At 32.9% G+C, this 21,825-nt stretch overlaps 1 protein-coding gene across 1 annotated transcript; it reads right to left on the bottom strand.

The window, feature by feature from the left end:
• Positions 1-698: 698 nt before the first annotated feature.
• On the bottom strand, positions 699-18,118 carry LOC127704416 (arylsulfatase I-like). Its single transcript, XM_052208450.1, has 14 exons — positions 17,679-18,118; positions 14,107-14,218; positions 13,025-13,076; positions 12,210-12,313; positions 8,323-8,429; positions 7,543-7,607; positions 7,139-7,243; positions 6,287-6,350; positions 5,378-5,475; positions 4,871-5,007; positions 3,545-3,603; positions 2,820-2,925; positions 1,581-1,882; positions 699-1,236 (listed from the first exon to the last, which is right to left on the bottom strand). Exons 1-14 carry the CDS (start codon positions 17,788-17,790, stop codon positions 1,067-1,069), a joined length of 1,593 nt encoding a protein of 530 aa, XP_052064410.1. The 5' UTR covers positions 17,791-18,118; the 3' UTR covers positions 699-1,066.
• Between the last annotated feature and the right edge of the window lie 3,707 nt (positions 18,119-21,825).

Below are 21,825 nucleotides of genomic sequence, written 5' to 3'. Positions count from 1 at the left end.
CTGCATAAAAACAATTCTAATCGAGAAAAAAATAGTTGAATAGCAAATCCATCATCAATAAAGTAAAACAATTTTTTTCAAATTGTTTTATTTCTTAAATTCTACAGAAAAAGTGACAACTCAGTTTTTATCTTGTGAATAAATGTACATTTTTTGTAAATTATTTAAACTATTGGAATATCTTATTCATTTGTTCTTTATAGTTGTTTCTGATTTGTGGACAATCGAGTTTACACACAACTACAAGAAGAAGAATTCCTTTTATATTCTTTAACAAGAAGGTGCTTACCGGACAGTTATTTGAAAAATAATGCAGTCGCTCAGTGTATGAAGAACTCTTTGCTTGCTGTATGATAGATCTAAGTTTTTATTTTCATTGTAATTCCATTCTGTCAATGGATGTGTTATTTCATTCATTTCGTGCCTCATTATCAATGATAGGGTTTTCTAGATGCTCAATTTCTTGCCAAATGGTCTTTGTTGATATGTGTCTTAATGTTTGTTTTCATTCATTTACCCCCTGTCATTTGTGCTCGAATATGTTGTCTTTTACGTTTCGTAACTATTGAACTTCAGTTTATAATGTTGTCTGTCTTGTTTTACATTATTAGTAAAGAATGGCAGTGTGATCGTGGTGATCTCAGGTGCTACGGAAGGGTAGGCAGATCCTAAGAATGGCAGCATGATAGAAGACAATATGAAATATAAAACATATTTTAATAAAACAAAACTTATCTATTTTATACAATAATGATCTGAAATAACATCTTTCTGTTAAACTATGAGACATTACTGTCCTACATAAAATTAACACTCTTCCTGGCTAACGTTGTGAACCAAGGATGATTCTTAAGATATAAATAGACAAATAAAACTATAACATCTAAGCGGTGATGACGTTACGCAATCAGCAATCAATCCAAATCTTGAAACCAGAACACTCATCTAATAAGACTCATAATATGTTGCTGAAATTAGCATTGACATTCAAGTCTTAGCGAATCTACACTAAAGACAATCGTCTGTGAATGTAAGCTAACAACCATGAATTCAAATGTTCTAACATTTAACACCACCCAGGTGTCCATACTCCATTGACTATACCAGTATTGTTACTGAATGTAGATTGCTTGGGGAAAATCTTAGCTCTTTTCCAGTATCTCTCCAAACGACCTTTTAGTTTTCTGAACACCATTGGTTTACTTCCGGCAAGATTCTTGGTTTCTGTAGGGTCCTCTATAACAAAAAGACAATATAATGTGTCAAAAGTGTTTTGTTTTATATTAAAATGTAAAAAAAAATCAATAAAATTCGAATATCTATTCCTTGCATAATGTGCAAATTTCAAACATTTTGAGTATATAACATTGTATGTAGAATATTACATTTTATGTGGAATATTACATTGTATGTAGAATATTACATTGTATGTGGAATATTACATTGTTTGTAGAATAATAAGTAGCGTCCATATTCTGGTTTCCTGTGTATATACCACGTATAATATTAATCCATTCGATATACCAGTTATCTATAATAACTAGCAGCATACCTTTGAATAGATTTCATTATTTTCCTACCTTTTATATTAAATAGCAGGAACTTAGGAAACACCCATTTCTGTCTTTCCTCCTTAACCAATTCTTTACACTTCTGTAGAGCTTTCAATCGTTTATAATGTCGCCAATAAGAATATCCAGGCAATGTACTTCCAATCCAACTGAAATAACTCTTTATATTTCGGACAGCATTGTTCAAATTATCGTATAAAAATATATCCTCGGCGACATCTCCGCTGTTACAGAACGATTTTGTTTTAGGTATTGTAAACCATTGGTTATAAATCCCTGGACTTCCTACAATAAGTTTGTAGTCACCAATTCTGAAATGAGATCAAAACATGAAGTGAATTGTTAACTTGATTCACACACGACATACATGTTCAAGAGAAAGATACAGTATAAAAATAATAAAACATGTTTTCTTTGGTGTTTAAATTGGTTACGTGTTCTGTCTTAATAGCCGAATTATGATGTCTAAATTTGCAGATATGATACAGGTTAAAAATTTCATGCGGCAGACTCATCTTTTGTCTACAATAGACTCATCAGTGACGCTGGAATAAAAAAAGTTAAAAAGGCCATATAAAGTACGAAGTTGAGCATTGAGGACCCAAAATTCCAAAAGGTTTTGCCAAATTCAGCTAAGTTAATCTATACCTGGTGTAGAAGAATAGATTGAAGTATATTTTACTAGATAGAAAATCAGTAATATTTGTTAACATATTCATCTATTATATCTCGGGAACGAAACATCCACCATCAGAGGCATCGTCCTTGTGGTTGCAATAAATTATCAATATTACCACGGTTATTACATTAGACGCCCGTGAAATACGTAATGGGGAATGCTTGTTTGAATCAAAGTGGTTTTAAACAGTATTAACAAGAAATAATTTTGTCTTGTTTAACTTCTAGTTGTCTTTTCTGGTTTTTAGTTCATTGGGTTGCTGACTCATTAACAATTATTCATAGTATGATTATCTCTTTGTGAGTATAGTCACAGTATACATATAAAAACACAATTGAACATGATGGAATCAAAACAGAGGCTAAAGATACCAAAGGGACATTCAAACTCATAAGTCGTAAATAAACTGACAATGCCATGGGAAAAATAGACTTAAAGGCAAACAACAGTACACAAAACACAACATAGAAAACTAAAGACTGAGTAACACATATTAATGTGCTCCGGAAGGGTAAGCAGATCCTGCTACATATGTGGCACGCATTAAACTGTGTTACAATGATATTTACCGTATCGCAGCACTTGTTTCACTGATAGAATAGACGAATCCATTTCTTCTTGATGGTTTACCTCCACGTAACATAGGCCACTGGTTTATTCCATCTAATTTCTTGTCTAAAATCATAGAATAAGATATATATGCTTACAGATATCTTATATCTTTGTTAGTATATTATAAGTTATATGGTTCGCTACTGACCCCCAACGGATCCATAGAGTGTTAGTAAAATCCATAGGGGGTGAGGAATGAAGGCCGAATCCCCTATGGATTTTATTCACCTTCTATGGTCTGTAGGGGGTCAGTAGTGAACCGTATAACGAATTTATCGCACGCGATACTTTTTCTGCAGCGTTTTGTAAAAAAATAAACAATGAAATACAAAAACATAAATAGATGACGTCACCATTAACAGTAGCTGTGACGTCATGAACCAACTATGAAATTTACGGATCCATATGGGGTCACCACGTGACGGCGTTAAACCAATTTACAACGTAAAAATACCCGCGGTGCGATAAGGAATAATCGGCAAGTTAAAGCGATATTACAAAACAAATATGATAGTATGACAAAGAACTCTTACCAGTGTTGAATTTATAAAACCAGTTTCTACACAAAATGGAAATGTTTCGATTTAATGATTTGCGTAAAAATGTTGGTTGGAAATTCAGAGCATTGAAACCTGGTTGTCAGTGAAACTGTTCACATTTGTTTAAACTAAGAAAAACATACCTTGTTTACCGCCAGCAGCAGCTAACAATGTTGGTACCCAATCAACAGCATGGAACAATCTAAAAGCCAATTTGATAAAATTCATTTTCTGCAGTAATCAATATACGCATGTGCAAACAAATTTTATTGGATTTCGTAACTAAGGCGCCGCCATGTTGACTTGCTGAAATCAGTAAATATGCGAATAATGCAATAGAATAGCAATTAATACAAAATCTACCTCAAAAATCCATTTTAATACAATATTATACGAATGTCGATGGTTCACGTAACGGAAAAACCTTCAGCTCTAGCGTTTTCAATTGTATGACGTCATGTTTTGAAGTGCACGTCATATTAGAATTGTTTACAATACAAATGAAGCCATTTTGGTATTCACATAACTGAAAAGGCCTTTATTTGTACGTACAGTACTGGCGGTACATGTTAGTGACTGAAACTTCCAAAAGTTATGTTTTGTTTATCTTATATATAATTACATCTCTACAAAACGTAATCATTTTGGGGAGTTCTGATTTAGTTCAAAGGAGATAGCATATAAGATGATAAGGCATGGACCATTTGACTTTCTGTATACTCTCTGTATAAAAAAAATACATCATACATGTCATTCTTGCTGGAGATGAAGCCAGAATATATTTTTTAGCAACTGAATAGGCCAGATTATTTTTTTTTTTGTCAAAATAGAGGCCAGATTATTTTTTTTCAAAAAAACCTAGCCACCCTTCCCCCCCCCCCCCCCCCAAAAGATAAATGGCATGGTCCATGCCTAACCAAAATGAAATAATGTGTAGCCTAAAGATAATACATAGCTTTCCTTTCAACTGAATTTTGGTTTTGGTTAACGATGTCCTTTATATTTTTGGGGGGATAAATACACAAAATTTGCATATATCTCTCGAAATTGCGGTTTGGGCTCTCTTCTGGTGTTTATACTAAGGTGATCTGTTTAGAAGTGAGCCATAATATTGTAAAATTCACAGTTCACTTATTTGATTGTGCTTATGTGAATATAAGTAAAGATTGAAGAACTTTGTGAAATTGGCCCTAGGTTGAAAAAAAATGGCTCTTCTTTAAACGAAATTATTTTTAATTTTCCTATTGTGAACTTTTCATTTTTAGTACGAACATTTCAGCAGAACCCGCATATACTTATGAAGTATAATATATGTGTCTCCCAGGTACTAATATGTAGTGTTATGTGTAATGGATTGTGGGTTGTTGTTTATATGTTTACTTCATTCCTTCTGTTATAGTCATTACTATGTTTTTCCCTTGACACCAGTAACCCTCCTCATTTCTTTGTTTAATACGACTTTTACTTACCCTTCATGAACGTATTTTCTCTTGAACAATCTCTTACTATACACAAAACCAACCCCACGAGTACCGCCTTCCCACAATGTCGTTTTAGACCCCCGGAGGGGCAAATTACTTCCGGCAATATTTGCTGCTCCTCCATTCTGAAGATAAAAATTAAATGTTTAAAAAATAAAAGTAAGCTTATACTAATACAGCTTACTTATCTTTAATCTTAAAATCTAAAAATACCTAGAAACGGCAATTATATAATACCTTAACCTTACTAGAAAAAGGTGTGCAAATCAACTGTTGTACTCCTGCCACTAATACCGCTCTTATTTAAGGGGGAGAATACAATCTTTACAATTTAGAAAAAAAAAACTGTCGTCATTAACTGGTGGGAAAAAAGAATAAGGTTATCGTTTTCAGGACACAAATGCACTACGCACACAAGAAAAAAGCAAATGAACAACATTCGTATTGCTGTTGTTCATTTCAAAGTCATGATGAGGCTTTCAACCATTAACTTACATCAGTAGTAAAAACAATAATTGTATTTCCCAGCATTTTGTATTTCCTCAGTGCAGAGAGAATTGTACCAACTGATTGGTCCATTGCCGTTACCATTCCTGTAATAGTAAAAACAAACATAATACATTTGTTTTGCTACGCCGTGTTTAAGGAACTATGCGGGTTATTCAGTGTGCACCACATTTTTTTTATTTCGAATAGACAGAAAAAATATTATGGTCATTTTTAAGAAAATAGAAAAACGTTGATGACGTCACGGTCACATGAAGATAATTATGTCTATGAGCTGATAGACAAAAAACATTCAGCAATTCACAAGACGTGACAAATCCAAAATTAAATTGTATAGGAATGATAATGATACAAGACGAAAATATGGCGACATTACTAGTATGTTATTCAAAATCATTAAAATAAAAAATTGCAAATTTTTGGTATATATTTTTAATGGTTCAAGGAATTAGTAATGCAGTTCGTGTAAGCTAGGTGTTTAAGACTTTTTTCTTGCTGTGCGATACGTTCGGATTTGTACATTTTTAATTACAATTGCCCTTGGTCGTTATTGATAGTTGTCTCATTGGCAATCATATCGTCTTAATTTTAATAGAAATGATAATGATACAAATTACGTTTATACGTTTTAAATATATGTAACATGTCTATATATACGTTCATATTTACCGTTATAAGTTCGTCGATCTTTATTTGTATCATGTCTAAATATACGTTCATATTTGCCGTTATAAGTTCGTCGATCTTTATTTGTATCATGTCTAAATATACGTTCATATTTACCGTTATAAGTTCGTCGATCTTTATTTGTATTATGTCTAAATATACGTTCATATTTACCGTTATAAGTTCGTCGATCTTTATTTGTATCATGTCTAAATATACGTTCATATTTACCGTTATAAGTTCGTCGATCCTTATTTGTAACATGTCTATATATACTTTCATATTTCTTTGGAACCTGAAACAGAGAAGGGATATATGTTTCACTTTTAAAGAACGTTTAAAAAAAGGATCTCTGAGGTTTTCGTCAATAAATACAAGTGTATATTCATTTTTTTTCTTTATTAACCAGTTTAGATCTAAGCGAACAAGTATTACATTCATGAGCTTTTTAATCTACATAACCAAATTATTGTAACTTTACGGCTATTACCATTTTATCTAAAATGTATACATCACACAGCGTCGTATTCAAGGTCTGTCCATGGTGTATTAGTGTCATCCAGGGATACTTCTTAAAATGTCTTTCCTTAAACTGAACTTTGTCATTGAAGAGATGAAGAAATAAAAAGGAAATAGCATAATTATCATCTTTGTGCTATATGGCAACACGGTGGTATATGTGGAGGTCGATTGAACCGTGATGACATTACTTATAAAACTACTTGGAGAAGAATTTGTATTGCTACCAGAGGTTTCAACATAAAGTTTTAGATACAGACGCGCAAATAGTATTAAGATAAAGAAGTGCAAAAAGGATTTAGATACTAGTACTGAGACGCGCAAATATGATATAGATACAAACACGCAAATAAGATTAAAAAAACACCATCATTTTTTAAATTGAATATTTCTTGAAAATACCGGCTAACATATACATGTACATTTCCTTGAAAATGATAGATATCATGAATGAACATACTTGAAGAGGGGTGTGTACTGCTTGGTATGATAGATATCATGAATGAACATACTTGAAGAGGGGTGTGTACTGCTTGGTATGATAGATATCATGAATGAACATACTTGAAGAGGGGTGTGTACTGCTTGGTAGGATAGATATAAATACATCGGATTCTTTTTTCCTTTGTGTTGTCTGAAAAGGTCAACTGCTCTCTTAGTAAACGTTTTCTGAAAAGATAAGTAAATTGGAAACAATATAAGTAATATACATGTATATACATTCTCGAGTTGCCTTGTATTTTACTACATGTTTTACTCTTTTTTTAATAAACTGTTTGATTCTTGATTACTTAAATGTATCCAAGAGGACGTAACTGTTTTCATGGAAAATTGGTAAAGATTTAATTTAGATTTCAGTTTAATAAAAAATCTCGCTCTTGTTTTTTTTATTAGAATGGGTTGTTTTATTACAAGAAAACAACCATGCAACAGACAAACAGGGAAAATTCATTACATGCGTGTCTTACCGTTGAGTATTCTCCATTTGGAGGATAATAAACTGTTTTATTCAACCAAAAATCATAGGTATTCTCTGAAACGAACAAATATACGTCAAGTCATCTTAAACAAAAAAAGTGTTATGAATTCATATCATAGATATCATTAAAATAAAATACAGCACTGATATTTTTATTGTTGGGTTAAAAATTCAGTCGAAGAAAATGTAAATTGTGGTGCTAACCCTGTATAGCCATATGTTATATACGATTGTGATGGACTGTTGTAAAGTTATCGCATATTTAGACGCATATATCTATTTATATATACTGTAACAATAAACTCTTCATAAATACCAGGATTGAAATTGTGTATTTGCGCCAGACGCGCGTTTAGTCTACAAAAGACTCATCAGTGTCGAATAAAAAAAGTTAAATCGGCCAAATAAAGTACGAAGTTGAAGAGCTAGAAAAGCCTTAGTATTTAAAAAATTAAAAGTTTTGTAAACAGTTAATTTACGGTTATGACCATATCAATAATAATTCATGTCAACACAGAAGTGCTGACTACTGGGTGGTAATACCCTCGGGGAATATAAACTCCACCAGCAGTGGCATCGACCTAGTGGTTGTAAATAAACTCGTCATAGATAACAGGACAAAATATTGTTAGAAGTATCTCATTTTATTAAAGGAAGTAAATTTTTTTTTTACTTAAATCTTTTAAAAAATAAAGAAAAACAAAGTATTCTTTAGTACGAAAATTTTATTTTATTTTATTTTTATAGAATAGTTTTGACAACCGCTTACCTTTTTTATGCTTGTAGTAATCCTGGCCGCCATTCAAAAATCCCAAGAATGAATCAAAACCTCTGTGTACAGGAGTGTGCTTCCAATCACAGAACCCTAGATGCCATCTGAAGAACAGGAAGCAAAAATAAATTGTCAGTTTAAAAAACAGATGTGACAAGATGACAATGTGACAACTATCCACCAGAAACCAAATGTGATTAGCTATAGGTCACCGTAATGTCAATTAAAACGAGAAAATCAACGGCCTGATTTGGGATTGATTAATTGACTGTTGGTGTTAAACGCCACTTTGAACACTCTGGGTTATATCGTGGTTGGCAGTTTTATTGGTTGGGGTGGGTGTGTGGAGTGTCCAGAGAGAACCATCAACCTTCTGCAGGAAAAATGGCAAATCCAGATCAATTCATGTTTGATTCGAACTCGCAACCTCAGTGTTAACGACTGGCTAGTAATACTGTAGATGAACTATTTATATACTTTGCTACCGAGGTCCCGCCACAGTTTGTATAAAACAATAATAACCAAACTGATATAGTGGACAGCAACCAACTAAAAACTGGTTTTATATATACAAAACGTACAAGTTTTTTGTAATCAATTTCTTCGAATATCTATTGTGCATGGTAAGTTGTCGTCTCTGGGTTTGATATTTGATAGTATGCCCTTCCTTCCTTCATGCATATATGTATACAATCTTTTTTTTAATTTTCCGTGACCAGTAGTTCAGGGAGAGGATTGTTGATGGTGAGTGCAAAAAGGTCACTGGCTAACGAATGATCCCAATTCTGGTTGGCTGATGATCTCATACAGACCTAATTTGTGTGAAACTTGAAAATGATCGGTCAAGTGATGGCGTGATTTCTTTTTATCTAAACTATGTACAAACTAACCCACTTATATTGTATAAACAAATACTTTTATTTTACCGAATAAAATTTAATGATTAAATGATGACCAATGGCTATTTAATGTTAAGAAGCGAAAAGTCATTGACCTTCTTCATAAACTCCGATTGGGATAACATTGGAATACTTTGCATCCTAATTATTGCATTATTTTCTCTATGTTTTCTAACATTAAAAATGAAACTCTGTTATGAGGTTAAAACTTCGACAGTTGTCATTGCATACAAAACGGGACTGTGATTATTTCACGGTAATTTTCTAGTCTTGATAAACAAAAATATCTCCCCTTTTCTCTTTTGCGTTTAATGGTTTAATGGATTGCAAGGGAATATTCAGTACAAAATGAACGCCCATCACTGCAGTTTATGGCTAGAATGCATAATGACCAAACCGAACACCACTTAAAAGATACATATGAATGGTCTGGATGGGGTGTCCTTCATTTCTGTATTCTTAATTTCTTGGGTCATGTTTCTCTATTCTTTATATTTTTTTCCAAATATTAGATCTATTCTTTATATTTTAGCACCCCATTTTTCTCTATTCTTTATTTTTTTTGTCCTATTTTTCTCTATTGTTGATATTTTTTTTGAGTTTATTTTTCTGTAGATTTTGCTCATTATTCTTTGTTCTGTAAACCCCCTTCAGACCCTCAGATATGATCACATATTTCCTACAACACCTGTAATATTCTTCCAAAATAATCAATTAAATGTATCCACCTGAACCTTCTATAAATGAATTCAACGTAGGTGAACTTTATCATTTTTATACTTTCATATTAGAATTTCTCACGAGAATCTTCTTACAGACAAATCATAACAAACGGGAGGTCTTCTGCTTTAAAATTAATTTCCCTTTCCTTGATGGCAATTTTCTGTTACTAAAGGGGAAACAGGCTTCGTAAATTGGACCTAAACCAAGTCATGAACCTCGTCAATAATTGTCTCTAATAATATTTTAATATTTCTGTCCTTTTGGGAAGTTTTTGTTGATGGCAAAGTGTCTTATTAAAGATTTTCAAAACTATTCTTTACATGGTCGGTTTAGAGCTTAACGTATGATGACAATAATTGTCTAATGTCGAAGACCGTATGATAACCTCTAGATGTCTTTTGGATTTTTTGTTGTTAGGTTAATTTCTCGTGAGCGCATAATCCACATATCCTTTTGCTCATACATGATATTCAAATAAAAAGGGACCCCCCCCCACCTCTTACAATCGAGCAATAAGTAATGAAGACCAGTAAAATAGATATCTTTATAAATAAAAGAGATGGTGTATGATTCCAATTAGACAATTATCCATCAGAAGAGATAGTATATAACTATAGGTCACCGTACAGCCTACTGCAATCAGGAGAAAGACCCTAAGTTATAAATGCCAAAGGGAAGACAAAATGTAAAACAAATCAATGGCGAAATTCAAATCTGATTTGTGCTGAAAAAAAACAGTACCTGAAAAACAATTATGACAGATATAAACCAACGACAACCACATGATATCTAGGCTTCCTGATTTCCTGAGATGTTCCGTTTAATTTGTGAGGAACAAAGCATACGATTGACGTCTTTCGGTTGTTTGTGTCTTTTGGTTTGATATCATTGCATGGGCATATATATATATATATATACGCCCCATATTCCCTAGATTGTTCAGATTGGGGTTCTTATATATTTTTGTAATAAGTTATTGCCGGTTGTATTCAAGTTTATGTGTGATTGACTTGCTTTAATAGGGAAAACCTCCTCGTTCTTGTATAAATTGGGTTCCAATATAAAAATGGAAGTTCGGTATATACGTCCATCTAGAATGCAATACCCTAGCAGTACAACGAAACCAAATGACATCTTTAATATTAATCCACATTTTAGGGACTCTTTCAAATGTAAATGCCATTTCACGTGTGTTTTTTTTTTCAACGTTTACTGTTGCTGCACACACCTAACCATAGCTTACTGTTATAATATCTTAAAAAGGAGAATAGAAACCTGTAAGAAGGAAGTATAAAAAAAAGTTTACATAATGATCAATGCAATACATTGTATATTGGTAAAACCCCTTTACAATTTTGTTGATTGCATTAAGTTGCCTTTAAAAGCTGGCATGTTGTAGCCAGGAAATACATGTACATTACAGGAATTCTTACTATAAGTGAATACTGAGTGTATTTGACAATCAAAACTGAAGTACTGAATCGTGACTACTCTACAATTTCCTTAATCGCCGAAAATTCTATGAAAGGATGGGTGGTCAAAGTTCGTGATGGTTAAAATCTATACTCTTACCTAATGCTTTTGTTACATAAATTGGCTATATAAAAATAACAACGTTATTTGCGTTTAGCTGTTGTTTTAACTCTTTTCCAAATAAATTTGATTATTTCTTGATGATTTTGTAAGTTACTAATAAATGGCTGAACCTCTTGTTTTTGTGATCTTGTGCCTATGGTAGTAAATTCAAATATCAAAGTTTTAAGCCAAATTATAATCTATAGCAATATCTGTCCCATCGAAGAAGAATGTAATTGTCTTTGTTAGCGTTTTCTTTTTTTATGTTAATATTTTGAATAGAAATGTTAATGATCCGATCTTTTTCTGAACTTTTCAAATCGTAAATCATTTTATAATGTTTTCGTATTGATAGGTATGTTTGCTGACTTGAAATGTCATTTAAAAGGAATTTATACTGACCAGCAAAAACTTGACCGACATAAATGAATAGAAATTCGTTTCAAATGGGTGTAAAAGTATTTAAATATTGGTAAATGCATATAGCAAAAATGTTATCTCCCAATTTTTCCCATGCCCTATCGAAATGTCAAAAATTAAGCTTGTACATACATGATAGAAGATATTTTTTTATGCCATTCACGACGCCCATTGCTGAGCTTAATAATCATAATTGCTATCAATAAACAAGATTTTGAACTTAATAAACAAAACAAAACTAACAATTATTAATGATAATGTACATACTTTCCTATCATGTGAGTGGAATATCCCAGATTTTTCAGCCTCTCTGGAAGTGTCGGAGTGTCCAATGACAGATGTCTAGTATCTTGCGGTAGTAAAGAACTATGCTAAAACATACAATAAGATATTATGGTTACATCGGAAATTAATTTTTTAAAGGTACATGAAAAGGGATACTTATCTATTCGCAGCTGATAAATTTATAAATATAATATTTCTTGTTTTCACTAATCATGCCTAAATCAGACTGAAATATATTGATAAGTAATACTTTCAATGCGTGTGTCAATATTGCTGACCACAGTGACACTAAAAGATATTTTTCTGTGAAGGAAAAATTACAATTAGGAAATTGTCACGTCTGTGGTACAGCTTTGCGTTCGACTGTTTTAACAAACCTTTACTATCAGTGAATGGGAATATGCCCAAGTTTGTAAAAGTTGATATTTTCGATTTGCATGTTTACCTGTTCTGACCAGTTTCATAAATTTTGATGAAATAATTTTGAAAAGGCCCACATTGATTGAACTTTCTCGCGTAATTTCCCGCATATCCATTCGGAACATTGCATTCAGAAGTTTCAATTAAATCATTCGAGAAACAGAGTGTGCCACTTTATCCCGACGACAGCAATATCAGTTCACTCTCGATAGTAAAATTTTAAAAGTTTAAAGATTTAACTTTCACAAGTGGATAAATGTCAACGATGAGGGGTGGTAGAATCCATGTTTCTTGCTTATCAAGATGTAAAGTTAAACGAGTAATTTGGAGAAGATTAGATGTAGAGAACACCCTGCTAGAAAAAGGGGGAGGCTCACCTGCAATCCAACTCTAAATGGATAAACTCCCGTTAATATACTGTTTCTAGATCTACAAAGATAAACTAACTTTATATAGTCATTGATTAAATATCTAATTCCATTTGAAACATATAATATTAATACTTGTTATTTTTGTCGTTCTGTTGCTGTCTCATTGACGTATACCCCACAATTCATTTCAATTATCTTGAGTATCTCCACTACCCAATGTCCGTTAACCAATAATATACCAGTCATATTTGTAGCTTTGTTATTTCTTCAGAGTTTTGTACATTGCATTTGTAATTATTTAAAAACTTTGTTAATACCAGTTGATGTTTACCCTATGTTTGTTTTAACATACTTTAACAATCTCATCTGAAATTCGGTCAATGAATTTGTAATAGAAATTTAACGCAAGTTTTCTTGAGGTGATATTCTTTCATAATTGCTATTTTATCACATATATGATTACAAAAAATAGTAAAGGCTTGCCCCATGCGAAGTCGAAGAAAACATTATTGCATATTATGTATACGATATGCTTAACTTAGATTCTACACTTAGGTTACATTTACTGGAAACTTGAGGACGTAAAATCTACGTGTATTTCTACACCAGACATTAATAAATCTTATTTATTTCGTTCTTTCTTAGTAGCACAGGGAAGATGGGAAAATTATAGTTTCGTATGAAAATGATCAATTTAGTCCAAAGTCCATGTACTAGATTAAACTGCTTTCAGTCTAAGTAAAAAGCAATTGACAGATAATATTCGTTTGTACGTAATTGAAATATGATATGTTGAGAATTATTTATTATTATGTTATCAATGGTGTACTTATTGCGAAAAGTACAATGATAATATCAGTAACAAGTAAGAGCTATAGATAGCTCTTACTAAAAATACATAATGTATTCTGAAATAGAAACCACTCTGTAGACTGTGCTGGTCGAGAAAAAGTCTTTGGAATTATATTCTCTCATATAGCAGAATTCTCGGAATCCGAGCTATGCATGAAGAATTTCTAAATGCAATTATATTGTACTCCCTGGATAACCATGCACCGGAAGTAGTTTTTACTGATGAACAAACTTACGGTGTACACGTGGGACTGACATAAGAGGAGTTTAGTATAACTCCATTCTTGGCAAGTCTGTCTAAATTCGGTGTTTTTATTTCTGGATTTCTCCATCCAACATCATTCCAACCTGAAAAAATATGTTATAGCAATAGAATAGAAAGAAAGTTCCTCCTTTGAAGTGCATGGAATTACAATGCATTTAAATAAAAATGTTACTTTTTTTTCACCAGACTCAATATAAATTATAAAGTCTTGTACATTTTTGTACTGCGTACACATGGTAATACTTTATATTGTTGTAAATACAAATGAGAAGAGGATTTCAAAGGTATTATTAAACTTGTATGCAATCAAAGATACAACAACCAAAAGACAAAATTAACCATCAAAAGACAGGTGTCTATACAATTCGTCAAGCTCTAAATCGTTTGGTGTCTTTAAATACATGTTGCCCGGTGGGTGTTTTTGTTAATATATCTTTTGATTGAGTTTAGCCATTTCAATTGATATTTTATAGTGTGTCTTTCTATGTTGTGATGTTACACTATTGTTTCAGGTAGGGTGAAGGTTGGCGACTATTAAAACGTTTAAACCCGCTGCATTTGTTTGCACCTGTCCTAAGTGACTTATCATTTTTTAACTAGGAAAGGGGGGACAGGTTATTTTGAAATCAAGCCTATAAAATTTTCTTGATCCCCCATAATATTTCACTATTTTTATTTCACCCCCCCCCCTTAAAAACATTTTCAAAAATGTGATCCCCCTCTATTAAACATGCCAAAATTTTAACATGCAAAACACTTACCTTTGACATTGACACACGATATGTAGGATATACTTTAAGATTCAAAAGTTCACAAATGTTTCATTAGAGATAAAATTGATCCCACCACTTTCAATTTATAAAAAAATTTGAACCCCCTTTTCCACTTACAGAAAAAAAACTTGATTCCCCCTACATTTTGACCAGCCCCCTCCCAGGTAAAAAATGATAAGTCCATAAGTCAGGAACCTGAAGTTCAGTGGTTGTCGTTTGTTGATGTGGTTCATAAGTAGTTTCTCGTTTTTTATATAGATTAGACCGTTGGTTTTCCTGTTCGAATGGTTTTACACTAGTCATTTTTGGGGCCTTTTATAGCTGGCTGGTCGGTGTGAGCCACGGCTCCGTGTTGAAGGCCGTACTTTGACCTATAATGGTTTACTTTTACAAATTGTGACTTGGATGGAGAGTTGTCTCATTGGCAGTCATACCACATCTTCTTATATCTATATTCTCCCAGTACTTCGGCTTCCTCCACCATAATAACAGACTTCCCGGTGTCCTAGCACTCCCGTGGTGTTGGGTTGGGGATTTGTCCTTGGTGGTGGGTTGTACATATGTTAGTGACACATCTCCATTGATCCTGTTAGGGAGTGTTCATGGATACCACTGTACCCTCGCAGCTTTCGAGGGGAGTTCCGAGTAACGGAGGTATCAACCCGAACATACAAACATACTCTAAATCTTTAGGTGTATGTCAAACTCTAAATCGTCCCAATTATATAAAAATAGATTAAACAAAAATTATCAATGATCTGTAATTAATATCGAATTATCGAAATAATAAAAACATTAAGATAAGACAAGGTTCATCAGATGCGGATTTAGGGGGGGGGCAGGCGGGGCAGGCGGGGCAGGCGGGGCAGGCGGCCCGCCCCCCCCCCCCCCCCATTTTTGTGGGAAAAATTTGATTATTTACGGAATCACTGAAGCATGACTTGAGCAGCCCCCTCTTGTGCAGTCAGTGAGACCCTCCTTATGACAATTTCTGGATCCGCCACTGTTCATGACTTGAGACAGGTACTTCAATAAGTGTAGGGTTAAACTAATTTGAACTGGTTTAGTCTTTATTCTTTATGCATTTAATCTCTCCCTTTATATTTGAATTTAAACTGGTTTAATCTACATTTTTTTGTGTAAGCAGATACGATTCAATATAATTTCGTCAAAATGTACAAAATGGACCGCTTTTAGAAATCAATAAAAAGTAAATAATTAAAATTTTAACAAATGATAGATTTTTTGGCCTTCCGTATGTATATATTTCTAAATTTTCTCTTTACTCTTGGTTAAAATGGGAGTATTTTCCGACTCATTTGGCTGAGCAAAACACCATTTTTTTTATATACAGTATAGTTATGATATAATTGACTCTTTTCATGTTATATTTGAACCAAGTATATTTCTTCTAAAAAGAGAACACTTTGTCCTTTGATTAGATACTTAGTTACAGGTTAATGATTATATCACTCCGGTACGTATATCGAGAGTAATGCGGTCAATGAACTAAATCTAACCCACATTTCTCCGCTTTATTAAACGTCAAATGAATCTAGAACATTTTTTTATTTGATTTTCCAAATGTGTAATATTTGAGTTAGTAAAGTATAATATGAGTAGCCATAGATCAAATCTTGGATGTACAGACGAATGCGTAAAGCATTGTACAATGTTTATAGGATTGGAGCTTGTATATAATATTATTACATATGCTGCTATTATCTTGGTCATTTGAACTCTGGTGAATAGTTGTTATCTCATTGGCAATCATACCACATTGGGTGTTATATATGATGGTCATTCGACCCCAGTTTCGCTATTAAGTGTTTTCTATAACTTTTGCAGAGTTTTTTTTTATATTTTTATATTTCAATACTCAACTTTCCGAGGTCTTGTACCTGGAAAAACTTTTTAATAGACTCATTCCCTCCTAAACAAAAACCATATCTGACATCAGAAGCCTTGTGACACCCCTGTATTGTTAATTATAAATATGACATTAAGTGCAATAGTGCAAGTTTAATGAAAAGACATTGCATCAAAACGTGATTCTATTAACAAAACATTCGTCCTTTGATTATCCTATGCCGCGAGACTGTTTTCTACATTAGGTGCGACAAGCCGTTAAAATTACGTAGCTATAAACCATTGCAATTACGTAATGTTGAATTACTAATGTAATACTTTGTAATAAATATATCTAGCTGCTTTCCCATGATTTAAATCTAATTTTATTTAACACTTTAAATTGTGATTATAGCCCACGGGAGGTCTCAACATGGGTTTTGGGTGGATATGTGCGGTTGGGATTTAAAACACCCCCATTCATATATTGAAGTCTTGTGAAAATCACGACCCATGAATATTTGCCATGGCAAAATCATAGCCCATTCATACATTTTTCAGTTATCACATATACAATTTTTTACATCTTAGTTTAATCTTAAAGGATAAAACAGCATATATACAGATATCTAATCGAAAGATGAAAATTACATACCCATTGAGTTTTTATCTTGGTGAAATTGCAACCCATTGATATACATGACATATCAAAATGGGGACCCATTCCAGTTGCACGTCTGTGTATACCTTCATATAGGAAGAGACCCCCCCTTTCCAATTCTCTCTCTCTCTCTCTCTCTCTCTCTCTCAACATTTTATTTTACATGCTTTATTATTCCCAGTAATCTAAGAATACCCATTGTCTCTCTCATTCTAGGAATAAAGGTTATATTTTTAAATTTCTTTATATACCCATACATACCCAAGTCGTCAGCAACAATAAAAATAATATGTGGTTTCCGATATGCACTGACTAAGCAAACTATTGTCACCATGAAATACAATGAGTATATAATATCCATTGTCAAATACATTCCACAATAATTCAACAAATTCCAGTTTTCATCACATCCAGTGAGTCTAAATTCATGTATTCAACTATAATTACGGAAATCGGAAATTAAATATTAAAAAATAAATCGGAAATGAAAAATAGATGCAGATATGTAAAATATCTTGAGTCTTAATCACAAATATTTCGGAATAAACGATTATGACAGTTCTCACAAAATAGTTACAATGAAGATACTACTACCAGTGTGTATATATTTATAAACTTTAAGGTTTCTTGGTTGATTTACAGCACAAAAGGTCGCGTGTTTACAACTAATATATCACATCTCCGATATTGTTCAATAGATTAACAACTTTTTGTGTGTCAATAATATTATGTAAAATTAAACTGGTTGACCTCAAAAGGTCAACACCCAGATAAATACTTTAAAATCGTTCTTTAGAAGAGGTCTGCATTTCTAATAAAATGTTCTGAATGCGAACATGCTTGTAGATCAAATTGATATAATTAGTCACTTTTCTACAGAATTTTAAGTGTTTTAGATAACTATTGTGTCTAGGTGTCCACCTGTCAATCGCAACCATCGACTTCTAAGACACACAAGGGAGCCGTGATTCAAAAAGTCAACATTCACTAAAGAAGTTAAGTATCCTCAGATCTTACAGCGTTGTATTAAAAATCAAATTCTTTAAAACTTTAATTAACATCTATTTGCCGTATGAACATCGTGGACTTTGAACCCTATTTGATTTGCATTAATTCATTCACCTTACAGATATTGATATTTCAGTCTTGTAACTGCCACTGCATGTAAAGATATGTATTACTAGATTTAGATAAAGATTAAAGTGGCCTAGAGGTTAAATAGGGGCTAATAATGCTATTTAGAAAAGTTTGAAAAAAGATATTCAATTCATGACTTGGGGTTGACGTTTTCATTTGCCGGGTTAGGACATCACACATACGTATAAGGATGTAAACAATTACTGGTGTCATTTGTTATGATACTTTGTACAAAACGTCATGAACATCGGAGTAGTTCGAAGTAGGATCTTTTTGCATCACCTCAGTACGTGTTGACATATGAAGAGGAGTTCGCTTCTCAAGAGCTTGTGTTGACTACCATCGTGACTTCTAATGAATAAAACATTCAATGTCGCAAAAACTACTAAATAAGTGTTATATTCAGTCTACACCACATCATCCTAAACAAGTGTTATGATCAGATTACACCAAGTTATTCTAAGTAAGAGTTATGATCAGATTACACCAAGTTATTCTAAATAAGTGTTATATTCAGTCTACCCCACGTTATCATAAAAAAGTGCTATATTCAGACTACACCACATCATCATCAAAGAGTGTTATATTCAGTCTATACCACATCAATTATTCATCCTAAATAAGTGTTATATTCAGGCTACACCATATCATCCTAAATAAGAGTTCTATTCAGTCTACATCACATCATCCTAATAAAGGTTGTATTCAGACTACACCACATTATCCTCAATAAGTGTTATATTCAGTCTCACCATATCATCCTCAATAAGTGTTATATTCAGACTGTACCACATCATCCCCAATAAGTGATATATTCAGTCTACCCCACGTTATCATAAATAAGTGTTATACTCAGTCTACACCATATTGTCATCAATAAGTGTTATATTCAGTCTACACCACAACATCTTCATTAAGTGTTATATTCAGTCTACACCACATCATCCTCATTAAGTGTTATATTCAGTCTACACCACATCATCTTCAATAAGTGTTATATTCAGTCTACACCACATCATCTTCAATAAGTGTTATATTCAGACTACACCTCATCATCCTCAATAAGTGTTATATTCAGTCTACACCATATCATCCCCAATAAGTGTTATATTCAGTCTACATCACAACATCCTCATTAAGTGTTATATTCAGTCTACACCACAACATCCTCATTAAGTGTTATATTCAGTCTACACCACATCATCTTCAATAAGTGTTATATTCAGACTACACCACATCATCCTCAATAAGTGTAATATTCAGTCTACACCATATCAACCCCAATAAGTGTTATATTCAGTCTACACCACATCATCCTCATTAAGTGTTATATTCAGTCTACACCACATCATCTTCAATAAGTGTTATATTCAGTCTACACCACATCATCTTCAATAAGTGTTATATTCAGACTACACCTCATAATCCTCAATAAGTGTTATATTCAGTCTACACCATATCATCCCCAATAAGTGTTATATTCAGTCTACACCACATCATCCTCATTAAGTGTTATATTCAGACTACACCACATCATCCTCAATAAGTGTTATATTCAGTCTACACCACATCATCTTCAATAAGTGTTATATTCAGTCTACACCACATCATCCTCAATAAGTGTTATATTCAGACTGCACCACATCATCCCCAATAAGTGTTATATTCAGACTGCACCACAACATCCTCAATAAGTGTTATATTCAGACTACACCACATCATCCTCAATAAGTGTTATATTCAGTCTACACCACATCATCCTCAATAAGTGTTATATTCAGTCCACACCACATCATCCTCAATAAGTTTTATATTCAGACTGCACCACATCATCCCCAATAAGTGTTATATTCAGACTGCACCACAACATCCTCAATAAGTGTTATATTCAGACTACACCACATCATCCTCAATAAGTGTTATATTCAATCTACACCACATCATCTTCAATAAGTGTTATATTCAGACTACACCACATCATCCTCAATAAGTGTTATATTCAGTCTACACCATATCATCCCCAATAAGTGTTATATTCAGTCTACACCACATCATCCTCATTAAGTGTTATATTCAGTCTACACCACAACATCCTCATTAAGTGTTATATTCAGTCTACACCACAACATCCTCATTAAGTGTTATATTCAGTCTCACCACATCATCTTCAATAAGTGTTATATTCAATCTACACCACAACATCCTCATTAAGTGTTATATTCAGTCTCACCACATCATCTTCAATAAGTGTTATATTCAGTCTGCACCACAACATCCTCAATAAGTGTTATATTCAGACTGCACCACAACATCCTCATTAAGTGTTATATTCAGTCTCACCACATCATCTTCAATAAGTGTTATATTCAGTCTACACCACAACATCCTCATTAAGTGTTATATTCAGACTGCACCACAACATCCTCATTAAGTGTTATATTCAGTCTCACCACATCGTCCTCAATAAGTGTTATATTCAGACTACACCACATCATCCTCAATTAGTGTTATATTCAGTCTCACCACATCATCCTCAATAAGTGTTATATTCAGACTACACCACATCATCCTCAATAAGTGTTATATTCAGACCGCACCACATCATCCTCAATAAGTGTTATATTTAGACTACACCACATCATCCTAAATAAGTGTTATATTCAGTCTACACCACATCATCCTCAATAAGTGTTATATTCAGACTACACCACATCATCCTCAATAAGTGTTATATTCAGACCGCACCACATCATCCTCAATAAGTGTTATATTTAGACCGCACCACATCATCCTAGATAAGTGTTATATTTAGACTACACCACATCATCCTAGATAAGTGTTATATTCAGTCTACACCGCATCATCCTCAATAAGTGTTATATTTAGACTACACCACATCATCCTAAATAAGTGTTATATTCAGTCTCACCACATCATCCTCAATTAGTGTTATATTCAGTCTACATTACATCATCCTAGATAAGTGTTATATTCAGACTACACCACATTATCATAAATTAGTGTTATATCCAGACTGTAACACATAATCCTAAAAAAAATGTTAGATGTGATAATTAAGAAATGGAAGGAACAAGGACACACTCCTAAACGTTCAACATAACCATGATAGCTTCTGTAAAACTTTCGAAAAGAAACTTTAATTTTAAGTCATTTTGAAATGGTAATAAATTTTAAAAAAAAACATAAGTCGAAGAAAAAAAGAAACAAAAAAGTTCACAAAAAACTACCCAGAAAAAATAGCAACACGAAG

This window comes from Mytilus californianus, unplaced genomic scaffold, assembly GCF_021869535.1.
Source record: "Mytilus californianus isolate M0D057914Y unplaced genomic scaffold, xbMytCali1.0.p SCAF_6, whole genome shotgun sequence".
Lineage (NCBI taxonomy): Eukaryota > Metazoa > Mollusca > Bivalvia > Mytilida > Mytilidae > Mytilus > Mytilus californianus.
This window is presented reverse-complemented; position numbering and strand designations above follow the sequence as displayed.

What these genes read in the sequence shown, in the direction of transcription:
- LOC127704416 (XM_052208450.1), bottom strand. Translation starts at nt 17,790, where the DNA reads ATGTATTTGACAATGGATATTATATACTCATTGTATTTCATGGTGACA. An exon ending in TCCACTCACATGATAGGAAA is followed by an intron (nt 8,430 to 12,209) that starts GTATGTACATTA and finishes CCTGTTCTTCAG; the next exon opens with ATGGCATCTAGGGTTCTGTG. An exon ending in TGCTGCTGGCGGTAAACAAG is followed by an intron (nt 2,926 to 3,544) that starts GTATGTTTTTCT and finishes CTATGATTTTAG; the next exon opens with ACAAGAAATTAGATGGAATA.